This window comes from Festucalex cinctus, chromosome 1 (assembly GCF_051991245.1).
Source record: "Festucalex cinctus isolate MCC-2025b chromosome 1, RoL_Fcin_1.0, whole genome shotgun sequence".
Taxonomy (NCBI): domain Eukaryota; kingdom Metazoa; phylum Chordata; class Actinopteri; order Syngnathiformes; family Syngnathidae; genus Festucalex; species Festucalex cinctus.
The window spans coordinates 24,760,159-24,775,774 of NC_135411.1; the positions used below are offsets into that span (position 1 = coordinate 24,760,159).

The 15,616-nt window shown below is 39.1% G+C and overlaps 1 protein-coding gene across 2 annotated transcripts in view; it reads left to right on the forward strand.

Moving 5' to 3' along the window:
- The window catches only part of epc1b (enhancer of polycomb 1b), a 65,437-nt gene that overhangs the window by 38,815 nt on the left and 11,006 nt on the right, over window positions 1–15,616 (forward strand). For both annotated transcript variants that reach the window (XM_077525067.1, XM_077525060.1), the window contains 8 exons: window positions 564–723; window positions 9,612–9,757; window positions 9,840–10,046; window positions 10,123–10,271; window positions 12,341–12,476; window positions 12,562–12,723; window positions 12,832–12,921; window positions 12,991–13,139. In XM_077525067.1, coding sequence (XP_077381193.1) covers window positions 624–723; window positions 9,612–9,757; window positions 9,840–10,046; window positions 10,123–10,271; window positions 12,341–12,476; window positions 12,562–12,723; window positions 12,832–12,921; window positions 12,991–13,139 — 1,139 coding nt within the window. In that variant the 5' untranslated portion in view covers window positions 564–623. The remainder of the gene's footprint in view (window positions 1–563; window positions 724–9,611; window positions 9,758–9,839; window positions 10,047–10,122; window positions 10,272–12,340; window positions 12,477–12,561; window positions 12,724–12,831; window positions 12,922–12,990; window positions 13,140–15,616) is intronic.

Below are 15,616 nucleotides of genomic sequence, written 5' to 3' on the forward strand. Positions count from 1 at the left end.
TTGCTGTAAAAATGACCAGGGTGGTCACAGACTGCTGGGAGCTCTCCATTGCAAGCCGGCGAGACTTCCTTGTTCACCGAGCTGCACACTCGACCAATGACACGCAGTTTGCAACAGCCGAGTCCAACCCAAGACACGCTTAGGACGGCTCCCTCATTTGAATAATATTTCGACTTGGCAGTACAGCCAAAATTAAAAATAAACACATGACTAAATAAATAAATGAATGACTAAATAAATAAATTAATGACAAAATAAATAAATGACTAAAAGTGAAAATAAAAACGATAGAAAAAGTACAATTCAAAAATTAAATAGAAATTTATATTTTTTTGCTCTTTTTATTTCCATTTATAATTTTCGAATTTTATTTTTATATCCATTTTTTTTTCACTTTGTCATTTTTTTAATTTAGTCATTTATTTATTTTGAATTTTGGCATTTTTGGTCCTCCATATAATGTGTGTGTTTGTGTATACTTGCTGCTGAGGCAGTAAGCGTCTGTCGAGTGTGACAACAGATCTGGAAGTGATGCTAAGTAACACAATTCCGTCTGTGTGTAGGAACACCACCTTCAACGGGCCATCTCGGCACAGCAGGTCTATGGCGAGAAGCGGGACAACATGGTCATCCCGGTCCCAGAGGCAGAGAGCAACATTACCTACTATGAATCATTATACCCCGGAGATTACAAGATGCCAAAGCAGCTCATTCACCTACAGCGTAAGTAGCAAATGCTGGGGGCTGGGTCTATCCCAATGAAAAGTTCGGCTGTTTTTCATTGTTAATGTGTTGTTTAAATAGTATTACCTGTGGGTGATTTGTTGGGCTGTCACTAGCGACTTTTTTTAAAAATCGACTCAACTTGTCATATTTTTAATGACTAGTCGACTTATTTTATTTTTTTTTTCATTTTATTTATTTTTTTCTTTTTTTCTTTTCTTTTTTATTTTTTTCTTTATTTTTTATTTTTTTCTTCTAAGTTTTGATGCCGCAAATGTTGAACATGTGTCGAATTGAGTGGATAATCTGGATATAAAACCCATTGTTCCTTATATTTCCTGTACAATAATAGTCTTCAATTTACAGTCTAACTGCAGCGCACACCCACACACACGGTTCATGCCCTTCCCTTCATTTTAGTGTTGTATGGTCATTAAAACACAGATGGTGGTGGTTTGGTTGTTTTTTGCCGTGACCAGCAACTGATCACCGAGTGTTATTTTGCCACGCCGACTTGATTGATTGATTGATTGATTCATTCATTCATTCATTCATTTATTTATTTATTTATTTTTACACCGAGGGGAATAAGCTCTTCTTTCGTGACCAAGATGACGTGGCTTTGCGATTCAAGCCGTGTTTGTGACCGCTAATTCACCATCGAGGGTTAGTCTGTCACTGTGAGTAGAAACATGGAAAATGTTTGCCTACGTTGCTGTGAAAGCGCTAAGCTAACTCCCGGTGAAATGTGTTTGACCGGTATATTTTTTTTTAGGTGATAAAAATTTGACATATCGCTAAATTGACGTGATGACGTAATGCGTAACGTTATACGTCTTCGTGTCAACTTGGACATACACGCGTCGTTCGCTGCTGCAGAAAAAACAATGTAGGAGTGTGTGAGGCTGCAAGAGCTCAGTTCTGTCACGTCTTCGACAAAGTGGGAGTGAGCTTCGTCGTGTGGAGGCTGTTTTGTTCATTAATTCCTGGAGCACTCTTGATTCGACACGCTCCTTATGAAAACAAAACAAAACAAAAATAGACGGTGGTTGGTTAATACTGAAGCGGTTGCGTATCGTTTGGCCAAGATCAAAAATCAGCGGTGTTTATTTTCCCGTGACTGGTAATTCGACATCTAATTCACCTGAGTTTGTCATTCTAATCGACCGCTAAGCTGATATGCTCTCAACGAGAAGGCGTGCATGTTTCTATCGCGCAGCGCCCTAAAAGTGCACATTTGTGTTATTCAAACCCACTAGTAATGTCTACAAGGAAACGCGGCATTTTCTCGCTCCTCTAATTAAACAACCAGAGCCATTCACGGCAAAATAACGCTCGAGGAGATTGCAGCTAAAATAACCACTGCCTAAACAATCGCAGAGGGAAAACATTTTTTAAACGATACACTTGCCTGCGATGTACACAGCATAACGATCAGCGATTTTTTTTTTCTCCCCCCCCCCCCAACCCCAACCACACAGGAGAAAATAGTGAGCTTTTTTAACTCATGCAATTTGCCACTGACTTCTGAAGGTATGTGCTTTCATTGTATTTGCTAAGTAAATGTCCTTTAAGCAGTTATGTTGCAATTCGCAGGGTAAACACTATCTGGCCTGTTTTTATTTCCATTTTATTCCATTACAGTTGGTATATTTGCACTTTCTTTACATTTCAATTCTGAAAGAAAAGGTGGCTTAAATATTGTTGCTGCAATAAAAGTGCTATTATTCTGAAGTGTCAATCACAAATCTATTGTTCAGTAATTATTACCAATATCGTCGCCACAAATTTCTTTGAAATATCATGAATTGCCTAGTACCTGACGATTCGATTCGTATCACGATTCACAGGTCACGATTCGATTCCGATTAATCCCGATACGAATTTATAAGTCGATTGTTGCGATTTTTTTTTCATTCAAATTTAGAAAATACTAATCAGTAAGCTTGTAGTGTGAGATTTATATGAAAATGTATTATTTATTTATCTGAAATTTCAGTCTTATAGAGGTTGTAATCTGTTTCATGTTTGAACAGCATTAAAATAAAATATTAAGGCTTAATGTTCCGTTCATATAACATTCTTCCATGCTCAAGGTGTGAATCCTAAAAAAAAAAAAAAAAATCGATTCTGCCCTTTTTGAATCGATTCGAGAATCACGCGATGTAGTATCGCGATATATCGCCGAATCGATTTTTTTTAACACCCCTAGTGTATGTATATATGTGTGTATGTGTATGTATATATGTGTGTGTGTGTATATGTATGTATGTGTATATGTATGTATATGTATGTGTATATGTAGGTATATGTATGTGTATATGTATGTGTATATGTATGTATATATGTAGGTATATATGTATGTATATATATGTATGTATATATATGTATATTAGGGGTGTTAAAAAAAATCTATTCGGCGATACTACATCGCGCGATTCTCGAATCGATTCAATAAAAAAAATATCTTTTTTTTTTTTTTTTTTAGAGCTCAGAATTGTTCATTCGGTAGTCTTACCGATTCAACGTCTTATCATCATTGCCTTTTTTTTTTGTGTGTGTGTGAATCAATTTTTAAACTTCCATTTTTAATGGAAAAATATTCAACAAAACGTCTGACTTTGGGTTAGGATTCACACCTTGAGCATGGAAGAATGTTATATGAACGGAACATTAAGCCTTAATATTTTATTTTAATGCTGTTCAAACATGAAACAGATTACAACCTCTATAAGACTGAAATTTCAGATAAATAATACATTTTCATATAAATCTTACACTCTACAAGCTTACTGATTAGTATTTTCTAAATTTGAATGAAAACAATCGACTTATAAATTCGTATCGGGATTAATCGGTATCGAATCGAATCGTGACCTGTGAATCGTGATACGAATCGAATCGTCAGGTACTAGGCAATTCACACCCCTAGTATATATGTATGTATGTATATGTATGTATGTATGTATATGTATTAAGGGTGTCACGATTTCGATTTTTTATCGAAATCGATCGAAATTACGTCACGATTTCGAGCATCGAAATAGAAGAGAGGACACACGATTCGATGCCCCCCCCCCGCGCCCGCCGCCACCGCCGCCACCGCCACCTCCCAGGAAAGCAAATGAGACGCAGCCATTCAGCTACTAGCTAACGGCACTTGTTAGCTGACTTCTCCTGCAGTCATGATGGCAAGCGCGGACAGACACAGCAATGGTGCTTCAAGCCGCTCCCGCTTCTCTCGTCACCAGTTTGGAAACATTTTGCGTTCCCGGTGAGTTATGTCGACAACGTTCACGTTGTCGATAAAAAGACCACAGTTGCAAGATATGTTATGTGCGCGTACTGTACTCGGCCACGGTGTTACGCCCGGCTCGTCAAGGGGAAGGGAAGTAACACAATAACAGAAAATATAGAGTAGATAAACACGGGTCGACTTTAACATCTGAGTAGTTTTAATTGAAATTTCAGGCAGGGGTTTGACAAGGGAGTGAAAGTGGAAGGTGAACAAATAATAACCGCATTTGACAGAACTGACAGAACGGAGGAGAAACAACAATAACCAATAGGGGTATAATACACGGATACACAATAGCGTCGCGCTGGCACAGTCGTCCAATCGGAGTGTCGCGCTGGCACAGTCGTCCAATCGGAGTGTCGCGCTGGCACAGTCCTCCAATCAGAGTGTCGCGCTGGCGCATTCAAACTGAAGTACCATTATACGGGCACCAGCCGACACAAACACACACATACATACTAGGGGAGCGGAGCCGGCGGCGGGCCCGAGCCGCCAGCCGTAACAACGGGAAACACGACAAACATGACGGGACATTTACGCAGGCATCACAAAGATTTAGATTTATCAAATTCAACTAGAAGTGGGAAAACAACGGTCCAACCAACTATTTCATCCTCATTTACAGTGAAACTTCCACACACTTCAGCTCGCGCGAAACGCCAGATCCATAGGTCTATTTATAGCAGCAGACCTGCAGCCTTGGAAAACGCTGGATTCAAACATTTAATTAGTGTACTTGAACCACACTACAGTATGCCCAGCAACTGTAAATGTTGGGATATAGTTTGTTCAGGCTGTATTTGTTCCATGACTTTGGATACAATATATTTTTTGTTGTTGTTGCACATTGCACATTATTTTAAGAGGAACGCACAGCACACTGTTGTAACCAAAAACAGTCAATAGATGGCAGGCACCCACTGTGACTTTTTGTTTTTGTTTTTTTATTTTTTATTTTACACTTCAGTAAGAACAAGACGGTTAACTTTATATTGTAAATAAATTCTTTGAATTTGATCATTCCTGCCTAATGTCAATTATCATATATTACATAAATTTACACAAAAATAATATGGAAATTGCATCACCTATATGTAGCCGATCTTTTGAAATAAGATTTACTGTACAATGAATAGAACCAATGATCATAGACTAGCCTTAGCCTACAGAAGCATATGCCTCTGTGTTATAAAGTGGGGGAGCGGAAAAAAAAATAAATAATAAAAAATCGAAAAAAAAATCGAATCGTGACCCCAAAATCGAAATTTAAATCGAATCGTGGAGTTGGCGAATCGTGACACCCCTAATATGTATGTATGTATGTATGTATATATGTATGTATATATATGTGTATGTATGTATATGTATATATGTATATATATTAGAGGTGTGCAAAATTTCCGATTCTTAGATTATTCACGATTCGGCCGTGCAACAATCGAGAACGATTCACAAATGTCCAAATTCCGATTATATAAATATGCCAAGGGAAGCGAAACGAGCGAAAAGTACGCGGAACTGAAACGCAGTAGCGCGCGCGGTCTTCGGGACGCTTTTTGGGACGGACCGAGAGTACACATCCACAACTCACGCCTCGAGATTCAAAACAACAACAAGCATGGCTGAGCTGACCAACCCACCTCTTCGTGAGATCAGACCTGCTCCGAAAAGGCAAACAACTTCAGGCGGAAGTATCAGCTAGCTGGCTGCAGTGCGTCGGTTAGCGTTCTACAGGGCGCCGCGCAGTGATACGAACGAACGAACAGAAAAGTAGTGGCTGGCGGTAATGGCGTCTGACTTTATTCAGAAAAGAGTATTGTGGTGGAAATGTATCACGCTTTTGAAAACAAATAGTTTTTAGAAGAAAAACGCTTTATTTCCGAGACCCCAGCCAGCTTGCTGGACTATTTTCCTCTCGTCCAACGCCGAAGTCAGCGCTGATCGCACACACGGGAGGTGAGGATCAAATTGAGATTCATGTTAAAAAAGCCGAACGATCCCATTAATGTTTACACGTTCATGTTTACACAAGTTAAAAAGCAGAAAAGCACTTGAGGTTTTTTTTTTTTTTTGTACCTCTGAGAAACTTTAATGTTTACATGTTCATCTTTACACAACTTAAAAAGCAGGAAAGCACTTTTTTTTTTTTTTTAGGCATTTGTATTGAAGTAGTAGTTCACATTGTCTTTCATTTATACCTCAGTGCACTTTTGAGTGGATAAAAATAATATATTTTTGCTCAATGCTATGTTTTATTCTGTTGAAGACTGAATATACTTAAAAGCTGTTGTTACAGAATGAGGACTTGAGTATTTGATTTACTGTTTTGAACTGTTAACTTGATACTGAAATAGTAGTTTATTTAGGCCTGAGAGGACTTTTGTACTATTTTTGTAACTAATGTACGAAACATTAAAAGCGCCAAAATACATTGTTTTTTTTTCTGCTGCCTGGGGGGAAATCAATAATCGTTTTATAATCGAATCGTCGCCTCTGAATCGTAATCGCAATCGAATCGTGAGGTGCCCCAAGATTCCCACCTCTAATATATATATGTATATATGTATGTGTATATGTATATATGTATGTGTATATATGTATGTGTATATGTATATATGTATGTGTATATATATGTATGTATATATGTATGTGTATATATATGTATGTATATATGTATGTGTATATATATGTATGTATATATGTATGTGTATATATATGTATGTATATATGTATGTGTATATATATTAGGGGTGTCACGATTCGCCAACTCCACGATTCGATTTAAATTTCGATTTTGGGGTCACGATTCGATTTTTTTTTCGATTTTTTTTTTTTTTTTTTTTTTCTCCGCTCCCCCACTTTATAACACAGAGGCATATGCTTCTGTAGGCTAAGGCTAGTCTATGATCATTGGTTCTATTCATTGTACAGTAAATCTTATTTCAAAAGATCGGCTACATATAGGTGATGCAATTTCCATATTATTTTTGTGTAAATTTATGTAATATATGATAATTGACATTAGGCAGGAATGATCAAATTCAAAGAATTTATTTACAATATAAAGTTAACCGTCTTGTTCTTACTGAAGTGTAAAATAAAAAATAAAAAAACAAAAACAAAAAGTCACAGTGGGTGCCTGCCATCTATTGACTGTTTTTGGTTACAACAGTGTGCTGTGCGTTCCTCTTAAAATAATGTGCAATGTGCAACAACAACAAAAAATATATTGTATCCAAAGTCATGGAACAAATACAGCCTGAACAAACTATATCCCAACATTTACAGTTGCTGGGCATACTGTAGCGTGGTTCAAGTACACTAATTAAATGTTTGAATCCAGCGTTTTCCAAGGCTGCAGGTCTGCTGCTATAAATAGACCTATGGATCTGGCGTTTCGCGCGAGCTGAAGTGTGTGGAAGTTTCACTGTAAATGAGGATGAAATAGTTGGTTGGACCGTTGTTTTCCCACTTCTAGTTGAATTTGATAAATCTAAATCTTTGTGATGCCTGCGTAAATGTCCCGTCATGTTTGTCGTGTTTCCCGTTGTTACGGCTGGCGGCTCGGGCCATTCAGTTTGAATGCGCCAGCGCGACACTCTGATTGGAGGACTGTGCCAGCGCGACACTCCGATTGGACGACTGTGCCAGCGCGACACTCCGATTGGACGACTGTGCCAGCGCGACACTCCGATTGGACGACTGTGCCAGCGCGACGCTATTGTGTATCCGTGTATTATACCCCTATTAGTTATTGTTTCTCCTCCGTTCTGTCAGTTCTGTCAAATGCGGTTATTATTTGTTCACCTTCCACTTTCACTCCCTTGTCAAACCCCTGCCTGAAATTTCAATTAAAATTACTCAGATGTTAAAGTCGACCCGTGTTTATCTACTCTATATTTTCTGTTATTGTGTTACTTCCCTTCCCCTTGACGAGCCGGGCGTAACACCGTGGCCGAGTACAGTACGCGCACATAGCATATCTTGCAACTGTGGTCTTTTTATCGACAACGTGAACGTTGTCGACATAACTCACCGGGAACGCAAAATGTTTCCAAACTGGTGACGAGAGAAGCGGGAGCGGCTTGAAGCACCATTGCTGTGTCTGTCCGCGCTTGCCATCATGACTGCAGGAGAAGTCAGCTAACAAGTGCCGTTAGCTAGTAGCTGAATGGCTGCGTCTCATTTGCTTTCCTGGGAGGTGGCGGTGGCGGCGGTGGCGGCGGGCGCGGGGGGGGGCATCGAATCGTGTGTCCTCTCTTCTATTTCGATGCTCGAAATCGTGACGTAATTTCGATCGATTTCGATAAAAAATCGAAATCGTGACACCCTTAATATATATGTATGTATATGTATGTGTATATATATGTATGTATTAGGGGTGTGAATTGCCTAGTACCTGACGATTCGATTCGTATCACGATTCACAGGTCACGATTCGATTCGATACCGATTAATCCCGATACGAATTTATAAGTCGATTGTTGCGATTTTTTTTTCATTCAAATTTAGAAAATACTAATCAGTAAGCTTGTAGAGTGTAAGATTTATATGAAAATGTATTATTTATTTATCTGAAATTTCAGTCTTATAGAGGTTGTAATCTGTTTCATGTTTGAACAGCATTAAAATAAAATATTAAGGCTTAATGTTCCGTTCATATAACATTCTTCCATGCTCAAGGTGTGAATCCTAAAAAAAAAAAAAAAAAAAAATCGATTCTGCCCTTTTTGAATCGATTCGAGAATCGCGCGATGTAGTATCGCGATATATCGCCGAATCGATTTTTTTAACACCCCTAGTATATATGTATATGTGTATATATGCGCATATGTGTGTATATATATGTGTATATATATATGTGTGCATATGTGTATATGTATATATGTATATGTGTATATATGCGCATCTTTTTTTTATTTTTTTTATTTATTCTGTTCTTGTAAAAAAATAAATAAAATAAAAAGAGATGCTGTTAACATGTCTTGTTTTTCAGTTGAAGTATTCAGTACGACTTGGATAAAAGGGCCATATTTCTGATCAGAAGGTCGAGCTACCTGGAAAATTATCGGGCTACCTTAATTTCCCATATTAGGAGTCTGGCTGGCTCCTTAACCTGGCTGGCTAAATCTCAGACTTGATATTGCGCGCGGCAATATCCTGATATCAGTATTTGTTGGATATATTGTGCAGCTCTATTATTTTTATTACTGTTGTAAAACACTATGTATATGGCCATTTGTGTCTCCAACTATCAATGATATATATACATAATCAAATTACTAGGCTTTGATTCTCCATTCTGCAAGTTTTCCCAGTGTGGAATGTTCAGCCTGTTTAATTGAACTTGAAGTTTATATAGTCTAATGAATTACTTATTCTGTTGTATGATTGGTAACAGGTGGATACACAGGTTAAATGGACTTTCTGCCTTTCGTTTAACCTTTCTGACAAAGAGATGAGCAAAGAGATTTAAATGTTAACATTTTTGTACAAGTGGCATTATAATTTCTCATTACACAATATGGTCATGGTTTTAGTCCATATATTTGTATGTTAATCATTAAACCATGCTTTCCTCCTCTTTCAGCTTTCAGCCTGGACACCGAGCAGCCAGACTACGACCTGGACTCGGACGATGACGCCTTTGTCACAAAGTTGAAAAAGAAGATGGAGATAAGCCTACTGCAGTTTGAGGAGATGATCGACCGGCTGGAGAAAGGCAGCGGACAGCAGGTTTGTTGACTTGAACACATCTGACATTGTACTACACCTGATGCAGAAGTGGCTGAGGGGAAACATTGCATTTTCCTTTAAGCTGGTGAGTCTTCCCGAGGCCAAGCTGCTGCTCAAGGAGGACGACGAGCTCATCAAGGAGGTGTTTGACTACTGGAGCCGTAAGAGGAAAAACAGCAAGGCGCACTCGCTCATCAACATCATCAAGCAGGAGAAGCGCGACGGCTCCAGCACCAGCGACCCGTACGTGGCTTTCCGGAGGCGTACCGAGAAGATGCAAACCAGGAAGGTGGGTCATCTTGCCTGGTGTCATTTGAAAGCATTTTCATCTCAAGACTCACTCAGTGTCTCTTACCTGCTGACAGAACCGCAAGAATGACGAGGCGTCCTACGAGAAGATGCTGAAACTCCGCAGGGATCTGAGCCGGGCTGTCACTATCCTAGAGATGATCAAAAGGAGGGAAAAGAGCAAGAGAGAGCTTCTGCATCTCACGCTGGAGATCTTTGAGAAGAGGTTGGTAATCAGGACGTTTTCAGTAGGGGTGTGAATTGCCTAGTACCTGACGATTCGATTCGCATTACGATTCATAGGTCACGATTCGATACCGATTAATCCCGATATGAATTCATAATTTGATTGTTGTGATTTTTTTTTTTTATTCAAATTTAGAAAATACTAATGAATGAAAATAAACATAGCTACAGTAACAAAAAAGGAAAATAATTCTTCTGTATAAATTTACAAAATAAAACCTAGATTATTTTGTGGCAATTACACAATAATGTCCTCCAGTAACATTTCAACATTCTTATATGAACTGAGGACTCCAAAACTCTTCCTCCCTGCCTTGGTCAAAGGAGATGCAACCAGTAGACTGCAGTGTGACTCGTGTGAGCTGCCTATTGAGCAGTCAGAATGTGTGGAAGTAGCAAGTTTTGGTTTAACATCAGGGTTTGTTCTATCTTTGCACGTTTTGCAACCTTAAATGAATCCTGTTGGAAAACAAAAAAACACTCGTGGCATTACCCCCGCAAGCCTGTGCCGATTAGTGAGATACGGGCTTTAACACTAGCGGTTACTAATGGCATGTTCTACAAAAAAGCAAACTGGCATTAATAGAGTTACCTACCTTAAGTGTTGACAGGAGAGAATGGGGCTTGTATCGCGGGCGGCAGCTACTGCTGGGTTGAGCCCCCTGGATCGCTCACAAACACTGCAGACATCGCACGTTGTGTGCGCAAATGCTTTTGCATAGTTGGTAGTGTTTACTTCCTTAGACGAAATATCCAATTTGAAGTATATCAAGTTGCTCTGTTTGCTTTTCTTGTAAAATGTTGCCAAACTTTCGAGCGTTAGGCGCCATGTTTGTTGCTCAACGTGCTACTAAATGATGTCGCAGGCATGATGATGTAAGGAACCCATCAGCACTGTATACTATTTACAAGTCACTCCATATATGCACTGCTCTGTATTATGGGGCGGGGAAGGACCGTTGCGATTCAGTCGTCTTTTCATCCTCAGGCTTGATGTTATAGCAAATATTTACATTTCATCCCACTTAAATGGGCATAAAGTGGAAAATTGTGGTGGTAGTATGCAGACTGATTTTGTCAATGACTTATGTGAGGTGTCATCAGCAGTAAATGTTCCGTGAATGGCATTGAGTGACCAAAACGTTATTTATATTACATTATAAGAGTACTTTACATGATTACACAAAAGGCATTTCAAAACTTTTACACTAATGTAAACAAGCGTCTAACGCCCTCGCGACAGAACTTCCTTTAGTGCATGAATAAAAGCATTAAATTAAAAGCAGAAATAGATTTGTTAAAAAAGCCATTATGCATCTTATTCAACACAGCTGTATTTCCGTCTTTTTTTCATTTCATGCGGGGAGTCACATTGTGGTGATTTTGACTTTTCTTGGTTGCTAAATATGTCCATTTATATAAATCATTTGTGAATGCGGTTAGAGGCAAGGAACTCTGGTTTGTTTTGGGACAGGTGCCCGAGAACCAGCGCTAGCTAACAGCTCGGCTAAAAACACCCCCTAGTTATAATGTACTTACTAATTTCTTATTTTTATAAACTTCTACTGCAATGCCAACTTTCCTACTGCTGGGAAATGAAAATAGAGACCAGTAGGAGGTTATTTTTGGAGAAATCTCAAAATTGAGATTTTTGTCCAAACGATGTATTTTTTTTGTCATTTCTCAAAAATCTCAAAAATAATCTCAGCGACATACTCCTGATTTTGTGAAAACGCATCACACATTTTTTAATGCAGAATGTATCTGACTAAATGTAGAGTCCACACGGACTGTATACTTAAAACTATCCAGAAATGAATAATTTATGACATTATTATTAAAAATAGTGTTCTTCCTTAATATTATATTGTGACCTGTACTGTTGTTGTGAAGGGATGCAATTGATACGGTGATGTGAATTTTCGGGCCATTTCGGGCAGCAACACACCATGCTAAAATAGTGTCAGAATTGTGAAATTTATATGTATAGTATGTACTTTGCCATATGGAATTGGAAACCCATTATTTCATCGTTTTTTTTTTCTCCAGGAATGTTATGTCGGACTACGGTGGTGAGGTGCTGGCTGAGGTTCTGGCAGAGCGGGCATTAGTGAGGCCGCAGATCATCCCCCTAGTGCCGCTCACCAACCAGTACCACCTGGACCACAAGGACTACAAGTCCAAGGTGAGCACATTGTCATCAAAGTCCTTATTGGGGACCTCGTTAGTAGTCGTAGAGTTGAACCTGTATCTTGGCATCCCCCCTCAAGCCCGAAAAGACGGAAGCCCCTCGGCAGAAGAGGAAATACGAGAAGAAACAGAAGACTCTTCCACTTTCAGCTGGCGCTGCGCACCACCATCATGGTCCGGCAGTCTTCAACGCTAAGGATCTGAACCAGTACGACTTCCCTAGCTCAGATGAAGAGCCTCAGGTACGAGCTCGCCTATCGTTGTCCTTTGCTGGCATCTAGAGGCCGCTTGGGAAACCACAGCACAAAAGAGCAGAAGTCAATCAGAACTTTTTATTTTGGCATTTACAGCTGCACTCAGGCTCTTCAGAAGCTGAGGAAGAGAACGACCCAGATGGCGCTTACGCTTTTCGAAGGAAGGCGGGCTGCCAGTATTACGCTGTGAGAGTTAGACTTAATGTGTCATGACCGTTGAGCTTTGAGAGATTGAATGTGTGTCTGCAATTTCAGGCTCGTCAGGATCGAATGGGCGCCTGGCCGTGGTCCCCAGGCTGGGAGGGCGGCCTAGCGCACCCCCGGTACCGCTACAGTCTCACTACACTCACCGTACCGCGACGATGCCAGGGCCTGGCCCGACGACGACTGGGACGAGGGGGCAGGTAATTACCCCCACCCCACCACCACTCCATTTTAGATACAGTACACTATACTTTTTTTCTGGAAGAAAAACTACCTTTTTTTCATGACAGTGGTAATGAGCATCAATTATCCTCATATTTTAGTGTTTGCTACATAATTTAAGTAGCCGGTGATACCAAGCACCAATACTTCAAAATGGCATTCAGCCTCACAACTGCCACACGGTCTTCCTAGTGAAGTTCATCATCCATTTTGCAGAGTATAATTTGGAAGTTGGCTAAAAATGTTGTCATTGTGTTTATCTTTAAAGGTATATTCAATTCGATTTTTTTCCCGTTTTTTTTTTTTTTTTTTTTTTGCGCTCCCCACCTTTATAACACAGAGGCATATGCCTCTGTAGGCTAAGGCTAGTCTATGATCATTGGTTCTATTCATTGTACAGTAAATCTTATTTCAAAAGATCGGCTACATATAGGTGATGCAAATTCCATTATTTTTTGTGTAATTTTACGTAATATATGATAATTGACATTAGGCAGTAATGATCAAATTCAAAGAATTTATTTACAATATAAAGCTAACCATCTTGTTCTTAGTGAAGTGTTAAAAAAAAAAAAAAGTCAGAGGGTGCCTGCCATCTATTGATTGTTTTTGGTTACAACAGTGTGCTGTGCATTACTCTTAATATAATGTGCAACAACAAAAAATATATTGTATCCAAAGTCATGGAACAAATATATGGAGGACCAAAAGTGCCAACATTAAATAAATAAATACACCATTAAATAATAATAATAATAAAAAAAAGAAGTAATTAATTAATTTCCCTGTGATTATTAAGTATATATATATATATATATATATATATATATATATATATATATATATATATATATATATATATATATATATATATATATATATATATATACACACACACACACATACACACACAGTGATACCTCGGCTCACGAACTTAATTGGTTCCCAGAGAGTGTGTGTAAGCCGAAAAGTTCTTCTTCCGAACATTTATTTCCCATAAGAAACCATTAAAATGAGAATAATCCGTTCCCAGGTCCCTATAAAACATAATTTTCTACTAAATAAGCCTTAAAACTACAGAAAAATATACCTTATTTTATGTATAATAAATGTGCTATTGTATTGTAATTAAAGAAATAAATTGTACTGTATAATAAAGTCGTTTTATTTTACTTTGTGATGGTAGTTCTTAAGGATAGTAGCAATGGTAGACTTACTTCATTCGCGAGCGTTTCACCGCGTAGAGTGTTTATGGAACGGTTGTCGCTCATTCGCACTTTCGTGCTCACCGGAGCGGAGGAGGTGTGTCCCTTGGTGAACAAGGTAGTGGAGCACTTTAGCGAGTCAACAAAAAGTGAGCACAGCCAACTACTTTCACCTCTTTCCTGGGACTAAACAGCCGTGGCACGATTTTCTCCTTTTTTGAGGTACGTGATGGCACTTTCGCTTTTTTTTAGTGGCGCGAACTCCATTGACTACAATGCAAACGCGCCGCCGAATCGCCGTCCCTCGCTGGTAAGCATTAGGCTTAACACTAGCCTGTGGTGGGGTCTTTTTCGGTCCCATAATAGCAAAAGTACACTCAAAATGTCTATCAAACACAAACCGCGTCCGCACTAAAAGAAAGGGGGTGACGAACTGGGACGCCGTGAGCGTGCGTCAGCTTCTCGTGGCCGCCACCGTGGTGCTGTTCGACCGCGTGGTTTGGTTCGTCCGCCAAAAAGTAGTTCGTCAGCAGAGACTAAATTCTCGCGAATTTAATTATATATATATATATATAAATTTATTTCTCTATTTAATTATTTCATGGTCGCTGTTTTGCGGTGTTTCGTGAATTTATTTTATCTGTCAAGCTCACCCGTCAAAGTTCGTGGGCGGGGCTGAGGCCTGATTCACTCAAATCTTGTCTAAGCGACTGCTTCGGCCTGAAGTGGTTGTCAACATGGCGGCTACGGTGATGGATTTTTTGCTGATATAGAGTGATCGAGGCTTGTTGTGCAAAACCAACATCAAAATAAAAGCGATATTTCTTTTATTTCGATGAAGTACAATTTTAGCTTGTAGGCGTTTCCATTGAAGAGTAATTTGCTTCTGAGGCGTAGTTCTCATCATGTCCCGCCTCAACTCTCACGAGATCTCGCAGTTCATATAAGCGGTCGCATCATGCAACGTCACGAGAATAAATTGTTTGCGTGTTTCAGACTTGATACATTTGAGGGATTTTAAATATATCTCAAATTCTATTAGAAAAATATTATAGATAGATGCAGGGAGATTTAAGAAGTCTTTGTTTATGATGCTTGGAAACAGCAGTGGCGCGGGCAGCCAAGTCAAACAGCGACATCTGCTGGCTTTTAGGTCCACGCGAGTGTTGACATTGCTTTGGAATGTGATAGTTTACTGTTTGTATGTTGTTAATTTAATGTTTTGTTTTCGTATGTTTGATTTTTATTCC